The 18,952-nt window shown below is 43.3% G+C and overlaps 1 protein-coding gene across 1 annotated transcript in view; it reads left to right on the top strand.

Annotated features, from left to right (window-relative positions):
• Positions 1–18,952, top strand: part of WDR33 (WD repeat domain 33) — a 67,066-nt gene that overhangs the window by 39,147 nt on the left and 8,967 nt on the right. Inside the window, exons 8-17 of the mRNA XM_084267093.1 lie at positions 8,798–8,924; positions 9,502–9,656; positions 9,792–9,870; positions 10,371–10,481; positions 11,306–11,400; positions 12,250–12,336; positions 12,561–12,700; positions 13,029–13,181; positions 13,465–14,508; positions 18,833–18,935. Coding sequence (XP_084123219.1) covers positions 8,798–8,924; positions 9,502–9,656; positions 9,792–9,870; positions 10,371–10,481; positions 11,306–11,400; positions 12,250–12,336; positions 12,561–12,700; positions 13,029–13,181; positions 13,465–14,508; positions 18,833–18,935 — 2,094 coding nt within the window. The remainder of the gene's footprint in view (positions 1–8,797; positions 8,925–9,501; positions 9,657–9,791; positions 9,871–10,370; positions 10,482–11,305; positions 11,401–12,249; positions 12,337–12,560; positions 12,701–13,028; positions 13,182–13,464; positions 14,509–18,832; positions 18,936–18,952) is intronic.

Genomic DNA, 18,952 nt, shown 5'->3' with positions numbered 1-18,952 from the left:
CTGGTGGAGAAGAGAGTTGATAGTAACTCTCCTCTCATCAGAGTGTAAAAAAAGTATGATCCAGCCTTGTAGTCTTAAAACCACCTCAAAACCTATTCTTCCAGTGAAGGAAGATCAAGCTGACTGAAAGATCTTGGCAGCCCTTTAGTGTTGGGTGTTTCTATTAGAAGAATTGTGAGTTCACTGCGGAGTAAAGGTATAGCAAGTTATAGAAAATATATCTTGTAACTTCTCTTACTCAAGATCCACAGGTTTTTTTCTGAGACTCTTAGCAGCTTGCTGAGAGTGATCTCTGCTCGTGTGCCCCGACAGTGGTTCGGAATGTCAATTAACCTCTAACCTAGATACCTGGGCTGTGCTTTTCTCTTGCAACAGCCATAATTGCCAGCAGAACTGTAATGAGCATCCAGCAGGATGTTAAAGGAAATAATTATTGAAAGTTATTAATGATGGTTACTCATAGCTTTTCTGGACGTATTTCTTCTCCTCCCTGAGAACTCTGCCTTTTACAGCCTTGACTGAAATTACAGCCAGAGCACTGAGCTTGAGGCAAGCTGGTGCTATGTTCTGCACTGTGTTCCTTGACTTCTTTACTTTTCTCTCATTTCCCTACATTGCCATACTGAATTTTAGGATGCACCAAAATGTCTGTCTTAGCTTCAAGTTAATTTAAAAATACAATGCTGTTTCTGGCGTTCCTTCCTTCCACTACTACTTGTAGTATTCAGTAAAAATACCAGACTTGGTCTGGTTTTGCTTAGTGGTGTTTCACATGGGTGTAACAGGCAAAGATTTAACAGAAGTCACAAGTGGAAATGCTGGGGATTTTGACACCTTGATGGCAGCAAGTGAACACACCAGTCAACATTCTCAGTAATTAGTGAATAGATCTAGTTTCTTAAGTATGTGTTGCAAGAAGCCTTGCTGAAGCTACTCTAGGATCAGAGCATCTTGAAATTACATCCCTTACTAAAAGCTTAGCCTCAGGCACCTGTTTTTAACACATGCCCCACTTTGTTCTCAATTTGTAAAACCTAAGTGTATGTTCTGTCTGAGCAGTGGTGAGAGAGGTGCTTTGGAGAGGAACTGTTGTTGGGGCCTCCAGTGCTTTGACACTCTAATCAGATCTGGGGTTTTGGGTTGGTGGTACAGGCTATGAGCAGACTCCAAAACACTTGTTAAGGTCGTGGTTGGAGGACTTCACGGGGAGGGTTTTAATGTGAAAGCTCACGCTTTTGGGGAAGTTCTTTTCATTTACAAAATCATGCTGCCCAGCAAACGGATTCTGCACTCTGATACAGAGCCTCAGACCTCTGGGAACTGCAGACCAATAATTGACAAAATCACTGAACCTCTTATCCTTGAAGTCCATACTTTTTCCTCCCTCAAAGAACAGCCAGTTGTTTTATTCTTGGACACTGCTATACTCTCCCCTTTTCCAAACGGCACTATGTAGTAATTGCTGTGCTAAATTAGAGTAGAGATTGGTCTTGTCTAATGGCTTAAGCCAGTAAGCACTCATCAGAGGCAGTGCAAGCTCTTTCAGATCCAATGGCTAGTACCAGATACTTGAAAGGAAGGTGCCAGAAAGCAAGCAGGAGAAAATTGTGGGGCACTTTCACTCTGAGTAGGGTTTTTTGACTCCTGTCAGCTGTTTGTGTTATGAAGCATGAGAATTTTTCTTAAAATTGCTGCTCATTTTTAATGTTTCTTGTACATTTATTTTTTAATATCACTAAATGTAAATACCATTGTAAATAAATATTTTCTGTCAATGAAAAGCAAGTGTGTTGCTGCTTTCAAAGTAGGCTGGTTAATTTTTGAACAGAAAAGAACACCTAGTCCCAGCTACTTTACAGACAATGTGACCAGACCACCCCCCCCATGATGCTGTTCTAGCTTTTGCTGTTTAGAAAAGCCCTCTTAATTCTGGTGAATACTTGCAAAGGAATTAAGAAATATGTCATGAGAATTTCAATAGAAATCTGTGCCTAAGTGCAAAGTAGAATCCAGTCTGCTGTTCATAAATAATTTAACTCTGATAAAAACCTGCCTTTGTCCTTGATTTCAGCTGCCGTTACCCCCAAGCACTAGCATATATATATTTAATAAGGTGTTGGACAGTTTTTATTGGTGCATCTTTCCCTTTTATACTTTCTGCCCTATTTTTCCTGTCCTTTCTCTTGAGCTAGTTCTGAGCTTCCTGCTGGCTTTCTGTTTAATGATGACATCCTAGAAATAATGAGTTCTGTATTGCCTTTTAAAGCATTGTCACTTAGGTGAACACTGTGACAGAGATGCACTTACTGCTATACACAGCTTTTCTTGATTAAGAGGGGGTAAGTTATAAATCTACACACCAAATAAGCAAAACTGGTGAAAATTTTGTTATTTCACATAAATAATTTGCTAATTATCTGTGATGAATCTAGGTATGATTTAACTATGGTTGATGATTAGGAATCATGGAACATGTGCACTTAATTGGTTTTGTAGGTAGTTCTCACTTCTAAGAAAACGTTAACACAGCTCCTGGCATTTACAGAGGCTGCACCAGAACCTGCTGGCAAACTTGTCCCTATACATTTTACAGCAGATACAGGAAATGCCCTGATTGGGTGTTCAGTAGTGGTAATGCTCAAAAATGAATTCAGGAGTTAGGAAAAAGCAAATATGTCTAAAAAGGAAAGGCATCTCTCCCTCCAGTGTTTGTAGACCATAGTGTGAACGTACTCAGTTAATTTAAAAAGCAAACCGACCAGCCAGCATGGCAAGTCTGGCATGGTAGATGGTTTCAGTTGGGTAACTTTTGTTTCTGCTCAAAGCAATGCATTCCAGCTTTGGAACCTGCTCAGCATTCAGCCTTCAATTCGCTGAAGCGTTTAACCATTCACTTCAACATGTGAGTAGTCTCATTAGTTCAAGCCTGAACCCTGCATGACCCAGTTCCAACATGCACTGGGACACGGCTGGATATCTTCCCTTTGCTGTAAACCAGTACAGAAGACTTTGTCATTGAGCTGTAAGGGATTCAGATCACTGCATGCCACTGCCAGCAACTACATGTAATATAACAAGATTCTTTTCACTGTTCTTTGCAGTGTGTTTGCTGTGATGCTCACTCTGTGAGCACACATCTAGCATTAAGCTCTACCTTATCTTTTTGTGCTAGTGGTTTAGGATTTTGTAGAATTCAAACTGCTCATTGAGGGGTGTGAGTTCTGTTGGAACTAGCATGTACAAATTCTAAACTCATGCATAGAAACACGTTTTGGGGACTGGGTGCCTGTTCTGGGTAATCTCAGGGAAAAACATCGCTTGTTTAGCCACACCTGTTTCATCAGTGTTTATTGAGTATTAATTTTTTAACCTTCTGATTTCACAGATGCTAAAAACAAACCATCCTGGTGGGAAGAAAAATTAGTATGATTATAGAGCTGTAAAAAAAATAACCCACAGCTGGATTTGTAAACAAGGTTTAATCATGTCCTGTTCTGCTGCTGGATTAGAGGAATTCTTATGATCTAGGACACACTCCCTGTGGGTAGATTAAAACTGTAGCAATCTCTCTAGATACTGTGTTTAATAAACTAGCAGTGTGCTAGAAGGAAGAGATGGTGAGCAAATAAAGGCAAGTAACACTTGAGTTTAAGGTCTAAAAGTATGGTAGTAGGCTTTGTTCTTAATCTGCCAAAGGCTGAAAGGAGTTTTTCCTGTAAATCCTTATTTGCCAACCTCCCACATCATGCTAAAATGAAAAGTAATACTGTAGATGGAGGGTTTCTGTGAGATTCATTTTTGGAGGGGAGAATAGGAAGTGAAAGGGCTCACAGAACAGCTTTCAAGAGGAGTATAGCTCATATAAGGAGATAGGACAAAGAGCACTAAGTTACTGGAATTTAAATCTATCCTTAGCCCTGTTTCTAACCTGATCAGTGTTATCAAAAGAGTCCCCAGGTTCTTGTAGACATGTGGTGTTCAGTTCCTGAGTAAGCTTTGCATAATAGCATGGAATGGGTCGCTGTAGGGTATGGGATGGGAGGAATAATCCAATTTGCCTAGCAGGCTGGAAGCAACTAACAAATTCTAAGGGAATTATGTAGAAAACATGGTAATGCTTCCTCTTGTCTTTGACATGCATGTCTTATTTTTTATTCCCCTTGGGGGGTGGAGAACAGTAGTAAGAACTGATTGATGTCTCTTCACAGATCCCTTGGAAATCATCCCCTAGGAGGGGCCTGCAACGAGGTGTTTGAATGTTTTGGGGGATGTATTACAGGAGGGCAAATGTTACTGTGTGGTGATGAAAAGTCTGATCAGTTCAAGTGGAGGATGCTATTCACTGCCCATTGAAAACTGCATAAAACAGCCATCTGCCTTTAAAAAAGGTCCCAGAAAATAGAGTTCTGTCAAAAAGAGAAAGAAGTGGCATTGTTGCGGTCAAATGATAATGTTCATTCTTTAGAATACGTGCTATTACAAAGATCCATTTTCTTTGAAACATGGATGTTTAAAAAAAGGTACAAGAAGATGCTGTAATAGAGTATCACCTCAGGGTGTGTGCATATACATCCAGGAAATCGCTGAGAAGGATCTAGAAATCCTACTGTATCATCTATATCCTTTTCCCAATTTCCGTGCCTCTACAATGGAGCTCGTTCCTAGCAGGATATAGTGGGGGAAAAATCAGCTACAGCCTAAACCTGGTATAGGTATAATTGATAGTTAAGGTATGGTTGCATTCTAAAGTAGGTATGTTATAGGTTGTAATAAAGGCACAGAGATCCAAACCAACATTTTTGCATCATATATTGGTTTCATTAAATCACATATGTGGAAAATAGGAGGGGGGGTGTGTGTGGAATTATCAAGTCCTTAATTTATGTGTGCTTTTCCAGACTTGTGACATGCTGGATTTGATCAAACACTATTAGATATAATCTTATTAGAGCTTGTTGTCCTTTTCACCAGTGAGTATTCCTGTTCAGTGTCTTTTATAGAACAACCCTTCACATAAATTGGCTAAAAGTATTAACAAGCAATACTTTAATCCACTGGGTTGTGGCTACAGCCAGTTCAAAAATGTATTATGCGTGTGTATTATGCAAGTATTATCAGAGAAGTACTTTTGTATCTGAACTTTCTAAAGAATCCACATATGCTTGTGTTTTAAAAAATCTGCAGAAAAAAATTAAAAGGTTATAAATTTGTGAGTAAAACTGATAAGTGCTCGTATATTGGCTATGCTCAGACTTTAACTCATGATTTTAAATGAGTTTGGCTTATCAGAAATCCTTACCTTCAGCCAGTCTTCCATTTCAGCCTCTCATTGCTGCAATTGCTAAACAATTCAGGCATTTCAGTTCCTTTATCCATAAAGGGTCCCTGTGAACCAGGGAAATGATGTAATGTCTGCACTTTTTCTAGAGAGGATCTCAGGGCAGAAATGGTGCAGGTGGTGTTCAGAGAGGAATTCCCATCCTGACTCTCCTAGGCTGGAGACATACATGTGACTGTTGAAGTTACTGAGCAAAAGCTGTTTAGAATCAGCAAACAGAGAAGGAAAACCACGGAGATTTGCATAAATGAAGGTTTTCTGAGTATAGTGCTTGGTGATGGGGGTTCTGTACCAGAGGAGAGTCCAATTCCCTGGTCTTCGCCTACAACTAAGAACAGAAGGCAATCACAGAGTAAAATCTACCAGCTTTCTTTTTCTTTGGAGTTGTATTTTAAATGTGTTTTTCTGCATCATTGGTCTCATTACAGATAGCAGTGTCTACATCTGTCAGCAGAAGGAAGGAAAAACAATGTACAGGGTCAGTCGCTCCAATTAAAAAAAAAAAGAGCAAAAAAATTTAAAAGGTCTGATTAGATGATGTTGTTCAGTGACGTTGGTTGTCTTAGATAATTCTTCTGACTTAACAGGCTGCCCAGAGAGGGGGTGGAGGCCAGGTTGGATGGGGCCCTGGGCGACCTTGTGTAGATCCAGGCCTGGAGGTTGGTGTCCCTGCCTATGGCAGAGGGTTGGAACTCTGTGTTCCTTGGGTTCCCTTCCGACCCAGACCGTTCTGTGATTCTATGACTTATCCCTTGGGAATAGCTTATTTAAAGCATATTTTTTCTCAAGGAAGCTCTGTTGCATTGTGAACTTACAGCTAAGTATACAATGATCCCATTTAGTGCAGACCTTTGGTAAGAGATGCCACTCTTGGGGGCAGGATAGGTCACTTTAATTAAATGACAAAGGAGGGTCCCAGATTTCCTCCACTACTGACAGTCCAGAAGAGCACAGTGGTGGAAAGATAACTGCAGGGAAGTTACCTGTCTTTGGAATGGTTATGATTTTAAATATTGCAATTTTCTTCTGATCCTTCTGATCAGTTTTAATGTGCCAAAAAGCCTGCCGCTAAGTACCTAATAAATCATCTGCTCTGGTTAACACATTCTGAGCATCCTGGCATCTTTCACTGCCTTTCAGCTGTTTGGCCTGGGGCTAGTGGATGGTGGCTATCACACCTGGCTACTGCAAAGCTCATAGTCTGGTGCTGTCCTGTCATTGTTGCTCCCTTTTGAAGATGTTTAGAGGATGGGTGCTCCGGTTGCTCTGTTTAAGAGTGTGGCTCTGAGCTTGAACTGAATTTCTCACTCTGAGCCTTTTTTGCCCTCAGGATACATATTTGGGCTGGTTTAACTCAGGTTAGGTTTCAGAAGGAAAGCCTAAATCAGGCCTTGTGCAGGACAACCTGCTATCCAGAGGTGGCTTTTCACCAGCATAACTCGCTTTCTGGATGCAATCTTACCAAGTGAGCAGAGTAGCCCTTTGGCTCTCATCGCTCTTCTGTTACTAATTGTCTTTGACTTTGCTGCTGCTGAAATATTGTCACTCCAGTCAGTGTGGGTAGGTTTTTCTTATGGGTTTGCTGGGCTTTGGTTTTTTCATGTTTATGATGCCACTCAAGTGTTCTGGTCTGAACACATTTTCATATGGTTCAACCAGTTCTTAACTGCAATGGATCGTTTCTCTACACGGACGTGTTGTCCCCTGTCTTTACGTAGTGGCAGCAGGATAGCGAGGACCTACAGGATGTCATCAGCTGAAAATCTGCAAGCATGACTTGCCTTCCATGCTGAAGGAAGAGCTCTTTGTCTCTTACTACTGGCCAAATGGTTCCTCCCAAATAAGCACTCAGGAGCAAGGCTTGCTCAGCATTCAGCTTCATGTTTCAGTTGAAAGAGATTGGGGGAGCAAATCCAGACAGGCAGTGCCTTTCATTTCTTTCTGTATCAGAAGAGCTGGAGAGAAGGGAAACCATCCATCTCCAAGTGCCTGTCCGTTGGCAGGACGGACCATCAGAGCGGTCGCTTGTGAGCACATTCATTTTAGTCCTTGCAACTTGAGGGTCCTGCTCTTCCCTGAGACCCCACATAGTCCAAGGGCAATTCTGCCTGCTACGCTGAGGCAGCAGAGTTGGGGTTTCTTCATCCATATCATCAATCAGTCCTTAAAGCTGTTGCCCACATACTTACCAGAGCTGTGTAGTCATTTCTTTCTCGTGTTGAGAAGCAATTTCCTGTCTGTCCTTTCCTCCAAAGAGAAGGAAAGTTCCACTCATTTGATGGAAAGAGCATTCTATGTGTTAACATTTTGCTTTCATTTTAATACAGAATTGTATTGCTTATTCTAATTTGACTTTTCTGGGGCCTTGGGAAAATGTCAGCTGATATTAATTTGTAATGTCTTGTCGAACTGAGGACTGTATCAAGGCAGCTTGTGCTGCTTGAGTTACGTGTTCCACCCTGTAGCAAAGCTGTGCTTGTGGGAGCTGCCTGCCTTTGATGGGGAACCCTTTGTCTTTTGTGGAACAGGCTGCCCTTCTGCCATACCGACTTGTAACTCCAGTGCCTTTGTTCCAGGCAGCCCTTCCTTTCTCATCTTGCTTTTCTCATTTCTTATTGCACACTGCCTTGTTTTCTGGCATTTGACTGTTCCTGCTGGCATTGCCTGGAAGAGGACTGGCACGGAGAGTGACCCAAGAAAGACATGATCGTTTGTTCTTTAAATCCCTGCAGCTCAGCTCAGAAACCTCATTTTGGTGTGTAGCAGGAACAGGCATTTCTGGACAGGTTTTTAGATCATCTGAGCAGTGCTGATTCTCTGTCAAGGTCAGTCAGTCTGTTTAAAATGAAATGGCATCACGAGGGGGATTTTTCCTCCTAACTCTCAAGCGTTGGAAAAACCTGAATCCCTCTGAGCTGATAAGAGGTTACAGCTCGTACTACTTCCTTTCATTGGATGCTAATCTAGTTTTCAGACCCATAATTTAATTTCTTTCCTTGTTTTCTGACAGGAGAGCAAAAAGGGTTGTACTGGTAGGATAGGAACAAACATACACTTGCCTTTCATTTGTACAGTATTTCACAGGATGTGCAGTGGCACAGTGTTGTTTCCCCTTGCCATCTCCATGCAAATGCTTCAGCACTGTTAGGTTTAAACATTGTGTGATAGCATAGGGCTGCAGCCTTGAGGAAAGTACCAGTTTGAGCAGAAGCCTGTAAGAGAAATTTTGGGTTGAAGTCAGCCTGGTCTGAGGTGTAATCTGAGGAGAAGATGCTCCCAGCAATTAGCAGGAAAGAATGCAAATGGAGAGGAGTTTTTACTTAGTTTGATTTCACATTTTGTGACCTGTCCTCTGTGATGTTCTTCATTCGGTTTTACATTACAGTTATAAGGTGCACACCCTTTAATTTTCCAGTGACTGTGAAATCTCAAAATAAGCAATTTTTATCTTCTTAACAGGCCATGGAGCAGATGTGAAATGTGTTGACTGGCATCCAACAAAGGGATTAGTCGTATCGGGAAGTAAAGATAGCCAACAACCCATCAAGTTCTGGGATCCAAAGACTGGCCAGAGCCTTGCCACACTGTAAGCTCTTGCCCACAGACTTTGATTTGCTCAAATATAAGCTAACTTCATAAAATACTTTGTTTTTTTAATTCTCTTCTTAGCTTTTTGACCCACCCCTTTTCAGCCATACACAATTACTTCAAATGTAAAGCTGGTGCTTTATCTGCACCAGAAAATCTTGAGGTTGGACAAAGTCAAGTCTGTACTTGGACAGTTCTGACTTTCAGTCCTTATTTTTTACTTTGTCCCTCTCCATAGACCTGCTTGTCACACGGGTCTCATTTGGAAGACAGAGTTGAGATCTGGAAATGCAAATGAGGGGTTTCATCTGGCCAGTGAAAAGTTTCTTATGCTGCAGTAGAAATGTGCCCTGCCTGAGCCCTGCCTCAGTGAGCACTACAGGTTGCTGTGAAGCATGAAAGAACAGGATTGAGGCACAGGGCCTTTGCATGGGAAGCCACAGTACTCTGGTTTAGTACCCTGAAGTACTTTGTTACTGACCTGAATATTTAGGAGGGGGAAATGATCACGTTTTTATCTATGTGTCTGAAAAATCAGTGTTGGAGAAGAACAGTCTGTGTCTTTCTGCTTGCAGGCATGCTCATAAAAACACAGTGATGGAGGTGAAACTGAATCTGAATGGCAACTGGCTGCTAACAGCTTCTCGTGACCATCTCTGTAAGCTCTTCGACATTCGTAATCTGAAGGAAGAGCTTCAGGTCTTCAGGGGTCACAAGAAGGAGGCCACAGGTCAGAATTTGGTTTATTACGTGGATTTTTATTAGTAAGTTTGGATTAAAAAATAAAGGTTTTGAGCCCCCTGATTTTCATTCATTAGAAATCCCAGCATTACGCTCTCTGACTGGGGCTCCCTCTGTGTTTCAGCTGTGGCCTGGCATCCTGTCCATGAAGGGCTGTTCGCCAGCGGAGGATCTGACGGCTCTTTGTTGTTCTGGCATGTGGGGTACGTGGCATTTTCATCAGCGCCTGGGAAAGGGGTTGGTCAGATGTGCCAGCTGTTGGACCATACCTGTAATTTTTACCTTAGAGCCTGCATTTAACAGGCACTGTTGTGGTATGGCTTTTCACTGTACCTGAGGAAGGCTGTGAATATGCTTCCTTTCTGAAGCAGCTTTTCCTGTGCAAGTGTCTTTTAAAGGCTCCAGCTGCGTGTGCAGAAAATAGTCTGGTTGAATGGTTGAAACTGTGGGTTCTTGTCTGGAGATGTTGCAATTTTTATGTTGCTAAATGCACAGTTTATACTCCCCACATTACTGAATTTCCTATTAAGAACAATTGGGAACTATCAGTTCACCCGAAAGAAAAGCAACAGAGGGTTGAGTTTAGCAAAATATGGGGTAGGGGAACAACTGAATAGCAAAGGTTTTGTACTGTACCTGTGGCAGATGTTTGCCTGAGTAATGACTGATTTAAATTTTTAATTTTATTTTTTTAATGCTTCAGAGTTGAGAAGGAGGTTGGTGGAATGGAAATGGCCCATGAGGGAATGATCTGGAGCCTGGCATGGCATCCCCTGGGACACATTCTCTGTTCGGGCTCAAATGATCACACCAGGTATTTTCAAGGATTTAGTAAAAAAGCTCTAGGGGTTTATATGTACATTTAGAAACTGGAAAGGTGTGTGGTGTCAGGGAAGGAAGAGTAGGCTGGGATGATTCTTACACAGCCAATGGGCAAAGCAGAGACAGACTCCTCTAAATGGAAAGGCATTGACATCGTGCATGAAAAGGTAGAGTCTTCCTTCTTGTCCTTCATCTAAGGCAGTCTTAAAAACTACTAGGATTTTGGGTTTGTGTGAGCTTTGAAATCTCAGGAAGATTTTTTTTTTGTTTTTAAATAGCTGTAGTTTCTTGCTGAAGAAATATTCTTATCTCCACAGCATTTTTTTCCCCACAGATCATCTACTGGTCACATCTGTCTCCTCACATTGCAGATATGTTTGGAGGCCTGTAGTTTGTGCTTTCAGGCTGAACATGCTGTAAACACAGACCATTTTATAAATGGAAAAAAATTGTGTCTGAGGATGTGTGAACTGACAAGTTTAGTTGTATAGGAAGAATATATTGGAATTGAGTGAGATGCTTTGGGGATGGACTAAAAGTATATCTGTTCAGGATTGGACATTGATACCTTGTACTTATACCCCTTCTATTTTGGAGTATCTTCTTAACTGTAGCTATGTAATCCAGTGACTTTTTGGGTTTTATATTTTGTTTGAACCTCACACCTAATGTTCAGATCCAGTGCTGAACTTGACTCGGTAAGAGCTGAACCCTTATATATTCAAGATGGTACCCTAAAGTTTAAAGACCTGATCAGATTAAAAGTAGTTAATACTCTCAAACCTTTATTGAGATGGTGTAACTTCCTTTTGACAGCAAGTTTTGGACTAGAAACCGTCCAGGAGATAAAATGCGAGACCGTTACAACCTGAATCTGCTGCCTGGGATGTCAGAGGACGGCGTGGAATACGGTAAGGGGATTTCCCTCCCTATGGAAGGAGGAGGGTGGGGGTCAGGGACAAGCCTCAGTCCCCAGCTGACACTAGAGTGCAAGACAATGAAACAGTATTGCAGCTTTGGTGACTACCTAGACAATGATGGTTTTTTGTGAGGATGATTTTATTCTCCATGTTCTCAGCAGTGATCATTCCAACAATGAGTTTTATTTTGTTTCCACAGCTCCAGGAGGTAAGACCTGCTCTGTCAGCGACAGGAAGGAGGTTTGGTCCTCTCTCTTGCAGTACCTCCGGTTGACTGTCCTTCCTGAAAACTTCATGGGGCTTCAAGACTTCTCACACTCCTGAACTACAGCAGGAAAATCTTTTTAATTACTGACCTTCACTAAAATCTTAAAACTTGTCCCTTTTAAGGATTTATCTTGGCTATTTTAGGCTGCTCAGGGTTGCCCAGCACTATGTCATGCCTTGGCGACCTTTTAATCTCTGGCTGGGTCTGTTTCTTCAGCTTTTTATTATTTATTTGTTTAGGTTTGGGAATGTTAATTAAAATGCAGCACTTTTAAAATACATAGAGTTGTTACAACAAAAATAGAAATGGGTATGGGCTGTTATTTCCTTTTCTGAGCTTCTACCCTAAATGAAATTTTCCCAAAAGGACAGAGTTTCACACCTTTTGGGGTGTGTTTATGGATCTGAATCTGCAGTTCTTTCAATACCCTGTAATTGATACCTGGAATTAAAAAGTGGCCCACTAGCTATGAAATATGTAGTGATAGCAGTGGTAAAAGCATGTGAGAATCCAAAGGGAGAAAATGATGATATAAAAATAAATGTTCCAAATATTAATTGTTTTTTCTCTAGATGATTTGGAACCCAACAGCCTCGCAGTTATTCCTGGGATGGGAATACCTGAGCAGTTGAAAATAGCCATGGAGCAAGAGCAGATGGGTAAGTAGTAGCTGTGGGGAAGAATTTTCCCAAGATGTTGCATGACTTCTTTCATCCCTTTCATATATTTTGTAGCACAGACTTTTTTTCCCTGAAGTTCTGTGTTGCATTTCCATGTAAAGAAGGAACAGTTGAAAACCTCCTGGTGTCTTTTGCTAAATAAGCTGCAGGGTACTGTGATTCCCCTGTAAACCTGCAACCTGTTTGTCTCCCTTGTGCTAAAGGGAAAGATGAGTCCAACGACATTGAAATGACAATCCCAGGACTGGATTGGGGGATGGAGGAAGTAATGCAAAAGGACCAAAAGAAGGTGCCACAGAAAAAAGTACCCTATGCAAAACCAATACCAGCACAGTTTCAGCAGGTAAGTACCTGTTGTTTTTCCAGTTTCCAGAAGTATGTTGCTGTGGAAATGATTGGGATTTCCAGTATCAGCTCGGTGATATCGACACCCAGTGCAAAACAGCCGAGCATTGCTGTTTAATCACTATTTAAGCAGGAAATACCTGGTTAAATCCCTTGTATCTCCTACCTGTGCCTGACAAATAGAAGATATGGAAGATTTATTCAGCGTTGGTTTTAACTTTGAACATCCAGACTACACAGCATGTCAGCATGTCCTTTCCCAGTGTGGCAACACATTCCCTACACGTTATCCACAGAATTCATCGTGTGTTTACTGTTCTTTCCAGGCATGGATGCAGAATAAAGTCCCTTTGCCTCCTCCACCCGAGCCACTGAATGATAGGAAGGAAGATATCAAGCTGGAGGAGAAAAAGAAGACTCAGGCAGAGATTGAACAGGAAATGGCTGCACTTCAGTACACAAACCCGCAGCTCCTGGAGGTACGTGTGCCAAGAGGGTTCGCAGCAAGTGTGGTTCTGTGCTCTGCCTGCCATGTTTGGACCTCCCACCTAATTCAACAGGGTATTAATGCACGATGCTGTGAAACCTTCAGTGATCCACACTGATGTGTGGATCTCTTCAGTTGCGTTGCTGTTAACGAAGGGGAAAGCACTAAATGTTTTCGAACTGCTGGGAAATGACATGGTTGCTTCTGGTTTTTAGCCATTGCCTGTACTTCTGTGCTTAGCTGATTGTCTGGGTCTCTCTTCTTTTTTTGGACAGCAATTGAAGATTGAGAGACTTGCACAAAAACAAGCTGAGCAAGTGCAGCCGCCACCTCCGGGAGGTTCTCTTCATGGACCCCAGCCTTTTCCAGGGCAAGGCCCAATGTCACAGATGCCTCAAGGATTTCAACAGCCCCTTCCACCTCAGCAGATGCCAATGAATATGCCTCAGATGGGACCTCCTGGTCCACAAGGACAGTTCAGACCTCCAGGACCCCAAGGACAAATGGGACCTCAAGGTCCTCCATTACACCAAGGAGGTGGAGGTCCGCAAGGGTTCATGGGACCACAAGGACCTCCAGGCCCCCAAGGACCTCCACAAGGAATGCCACGGCCTCAGGATTTACATGGACATCAAGGAATGCAGAGACATCCTGGTCCTCATGGGCCAATGGGACCTCCACAGGGTAGTGCTGGTCCACAAGGCCACTTAGGACCACAGGGTCTACCTGGGTCTCAGACTCATTTAGGACCACAGGGGCCACCTGGCCCACAAGGTCACCTGGGTCCTCAGGGGCCACCTGGTGGTCAAGGAATGCAAGGGCCACCTGGTCCCCGAGGAATGCAAGGACCTCTTCCTCATGGCATGCAAGGAGCTCCAGGATCTCAAGGGATGCAGGGCCCTATCTCTCAAGGGCCTTTGATGGGACTTAATCCAAGAGGGATGCAGGGTCCACCAGGACCCAGAGATAACCAGGGACCTACTCCGCAAGGGATGATGATGGGTCATCCACAAGAAATGAGAGGTCCTCATATGCAAAGTGGTTTACTAGGACACGGTCCCCAGGAAATGAGGGGCCTCCAGGGACCCCCGCCTCAAGGTACAATGTTAGGACCGCCACAAGAATTGCGTGGGCCACCAGGTCCACAAGGCCAGCAGGGACCTCCACAAGGCTCTTTAGTGGGGCCTCAAGGAAACATGCAAGGACCTCAGGGACAACCGAACCCTTCCAGGGGGCCGCACCCTTCCCAGGGCCCTCTGCCTTTCCAGCAGCAGAAAACGCCTCTGTTGGGTGACGGGCCTCGTCCCCCATTTAATCAGGTACGTGTCGGGCTCTATAACAAGAGGAGCGTTAAGCGCATAGGAATGATGATGTCATGCAGTAGAAATGCAGAGCAGGAGCTGAGGGGCTGAGGGTTTGATATACTTGGAAGACTGAGGCCTCAGGAAAAGTGATAATGATAAGAGTTATGTAGTAGGTGAGCACTAAGACAAGTTGAATTTAAGCAAACTGAACCTAAGAAAACTCGTATGTACTAATTAAAGCAAGTTATTGCCAACTCTCAGTTGTCCCAGAGTAGTTTATCCAAACTATGGGATGGATTTACCATGGGTGGTGACTCACCTGGAAGCAGCTTAGGTCTGGTTGCACTTAGGAGTTTGGGCTCCGCGTGCAGGAACACAGTTACCCTGCTTCCTGCCTTGGTGTAGAAACTGTTTAGCCACCCCTGTGCTTTCTGGAGCATGAGTTAAGTGGTTGGTGTTGTACATGGTGAGCTCGTTACCGCACCACTTGCTGAGAGGGTGCACAGGTATCAGATCAGGTTTGTGTAGGACCAGGAGCTGCTGAGCGTGGCCTGGGTATGTGCCGACCACTGCGCTGCCAGTTAGATGTCTGTGTGCCGAGCTGCCTTGGTGTGTGACTCCTGGAGAGCTCACCAGCTCAGCAATACCCTTGTGCTGAGCTGGCCTGGAAAACCAGAGTGCTGTTTATAGACACACAGATTAATTCTGCAGTTTTGATTAGGTCTGGTTCAATACCAGGTGCCCCTGGCTCTGCCCACTTCAGCACCTTTCATACCAGGCTTACTCCATCTTCTGATCTACAGCAGATAATGCTGAGCTTTCTGTCTCTATTAGCTCTTCCACGTTCCTGTCTGTATGGCACTGATGCAGTACTTCAAAATTCTGTGGGTTGCCTTCAGCTTTTCAGGGGAATTTTGCAAGGGATGTTTGGAAGAAGTTCCGCTTACTCTGTATCAAAAAACGTGTGGGGGGTTTAAGCAGAATTAACTCTTTTAGACTCGCACCTGGTAGTTTCTAGTTGAAGCTTCAGACAGTCCTTGGTGTGTAGTCCAGTCCCAGTCACACTGAGACACCACATACTGAACCCAGCCTTAGCTCAGGGACCCTGATGGAGAATGAGGCGGTGGAGCACTCAAATTGTGGGTTTATTTGCATTGCTTTTCCTTACCAATCGGCAGAGGTTTCCTCCAGAGGCTGGTTAACAGGACGCTGTTGCTGACGTTTCAAAAGCATCATTGTTAAGGGAATGAGAGTTACTGCCAGCACTGTCTAACTGAAACCTGTGTGGTGTTTTCAGTTGCTGCCCCAGGGAGGCTAACACTTCTGCTCTGAGAACAACGACCGAGCTTGCGTGTGTGTAGCAGCTTGTACGTGGTTACATGTATGTGTAGGGCTGGCCTTGTCTGATCCTGCTGGCAACGCAGGGTTCAGCACGTTGCTTTTGACAGGTGGCCAGTGATTTTCAATGGACCTTGAAGCATGTTGCAGATATTAAACACAAAGCCAGGGGTGTTTCGACCTTTTTCCCTTGTGCAGCTTTAGTACAGCAAGGTCTTTTAAAAATAGCAGGCTTTAAAGTTCATGATGTCAGGTTTTGCTCTGGGTTGCCTCTTTGTAACCAGGGCCATTTTTTAAAAGGCACCACTAGCTCTGATTTGGGGTTTTTTAAACAATAGGCTTTAGCTTGGGTTCTGTTCTGAATTTTATATTTATCTTAAATAAACTTGTATAAATCACTTGCCTTCCTTGTCAGCAGCAGAAGGGCACGCATATCTATCTGCTTTATCGAGGGCTTGTGACAGTAATACCAGACAGTGATATGGTTTGTAAAGGTTAAACTCCATGTAAGGTTCCACCATTGCCTGCATCTGCACAGAGAGGTTTACTGCAGAGTGTGTTGGGCAAGATTTCCCACAGGAAAGTGGGAGAGGGGCTGTTCCCCAGGGAGTGCAGGGACAGGCCAAGGGGTGATGGCTTCGAGCTGGGAGAGCGCAGGGTTAGGTGAGACATTAGGAAGGAATTGTTTACTCTGAGGGTGGTGACGCCCTTGCACAGGATGCCCAGAGAAGCTGTGGGAGCCCCATCCCTGGAGGTGTCCAAGGCCAGGCTGGATGGGGCTGTGGGCAACCTGGTCTTGTTAGGGTGTCCCTGCCCATGGCAGGAGGCTGGGACTAGATGATCTTTGAGGTTCCTTCCAAACCAAAGCATTCTGTGATTCTATGCCCATCTCTTCAGGAGCTCTGCTACATCCTGCAAATGTGAGATGCAATAGGAACTTGGCTGAGAGATGATTGTCCAACCCTTATCTTGGAGATGGGTGCATTGATACTAAAATGCAGCTGGATAAATGGAATATTCCCCAGTTAACAGAAGCCCTTTGGAGCTCTTTTGCTATTGCTAATTTAGATTTGATCTTTTCATGTTCCTATTAGATAGAAGTGCTGAATTTCATTTCCTGGTTGAGGTATGAATGCTTCATACCTCATACCCTGTCACTTCTCCACATTGAGACAAACTTCAAGAGCTTGTGCAGTATTTTAGAAGAAATGGAACGAATCCTTCCCCCCTTCCATGCACAGTTCTAATTAACGCAGACAGCTCTGCCATTTGCATATACAAGTCCCAAAAACTGGTGCTCTGGTTAAACACCAGTGGTGGAAATGCAAGAAGTTCAATAAGTTCAGTGTAGGTCAGGGTGTGATAAATGTGTGAGAAATCACAGAACCTCCAGCAAGGTTTTGGTCAGGGATGGCAGCAGCACTGCAATAGCTGGGGAATTTTTGTTCTAGACTCGAGTCAACATTTAGTCATCAGGAAAGTTGGGCTCAGTTTGTTTGTGGTTGGGGTGGACTTCTGTTTTGGTTTGGGTCTTGTTGGTAGGATGTATTCGTGTGCCTATTTGTGTTTACACCTGTCTTTGCAGTTTAATTTAAAACCAGTACATCATGATATGATGGGGGAAAAAAATACACAGATTTATTTACTGCTTCTCTGCAACTGGGGAGGAAAAAAAGTGGAGTTTCTCAAACATAAATGTAGAGCATGAAGATTATTTAACTTTTCACAGAGAGTTTGAGCACTCTTAAGCATGAGCACAGTGACAGGGAGGGAGTATAAGGGTTTAACTGTTTATGGACTGCCTGCTTTCTGCAGGGTTTTTATGAGGGTGTATGAACACCAAGTCTAAATCTTGTGTATTGGACATGTCTAGGGAAAAAATATTACCTGCTTAAGGTTTTCTGGTCTGGGGTTGGGGGGGAATTTTGTTTTCTTGGTTTTATATGGCAAACTTGCAGCTTTTACCTCCCTCTTGTTCACACTAATACATTTTTTTTGCTGGATCTCACTGCTACAGAGTAAACTATGTAAAAGGGGCACCCCTTTGAGTCCCAGTTGGGTTCAGAGCCCAAAGGATGACTCTTTTTGTCCTTTGCTGTTTAACAGCAGAACCAGACAGTTCAACCACATTGTTTTCCATCCAGTGTTACCATAAAGTGGGTCCAGGGTAAATGCCTGTAGAAATCTCTGATGGGTCTATGACAGTATCTGAATTTAAAGATCATTATCCTGTAAAATTCACCAAAAAGAGAGAAAAATAGCCCAAGACTTGATATATATATATATATGTATACTTTATTTTTTTCTTTGGGATCATATCACACAAACCTCTGCTCGCTCCACCATTTCCACTTGAGAATAGCAGGTGACTGCAGCTGCTGGCTGTAGCCCTGTCATTGCTTAATAACCCACAGACAACATGTCTCTTGGTGTTTAGCCAAGTATTTGTATTTCTTTTGATCCTAGAATGAAGAAAACCAAGCTTTGCCAGCATGTTAAAAAATGAAAGGCGTGGTTTTCCACGTTAGCAACTCACAGGCCTTTATAAGAGAGGTTCTCTGACAGCCCCATTGTTGTCCCCCATCCCAACGCTCTTGATGTTTTTATAATTTCATTCGTTTGTTCATTTCTGAGGGGAATCTTGGTTCCATGCAGCTCTAACCACATATAAATCAGTCCCTGATATTTTTCAAACATACAGTGTCCTTGTCTTCTCTAACAGGCAGATAGAACGTGAACTCTACCATCTTTGGTTGTTACAGGTAAAACAGTCCCTGAAATGCTAGATCATCTAGACAGTGGTGTGCTTCTCAGACAGTGACTGAAAAGCATTACTGAGAAGTTAGGCTGAAACCACTGGAAAACCAGCTGTTTCTGTTGTAAGACCCCTGAAGATTCAGTCTTTCTGTAAAGAAAATCATTTTACCCATTAGAAAATGCTGAAAAGCAAATCGACTCCCACGTGGCAATTCACACAGCTTCTCTTATTGTGTGCTCATAGGACGGACAGAACCCAGGTCCTCCACCACTGATACCAGGACTGGGGCAGCAGGGAGGACAAGGTCGTCTTGGCCCTCACAACCAAGGACCTGGTCTTAATAAAGGTAATTAAAGATGTTGT

Source organism: Gallinula chloropus (assembly GCF_964237585.1).
Source record: "Gallinula chloropus genome assembly, chromosome: 8".
Classification (NCBI taxonomy): domain Eukaryota; kingdom Metazoa; phylum Chordata; class Aves; order Gruiformes; family Rallidae; genus Gallinula; species Gallinula chloropus.
This window is presented reverse-complemented; position numbering and strand designations above follow the sequence as displayed.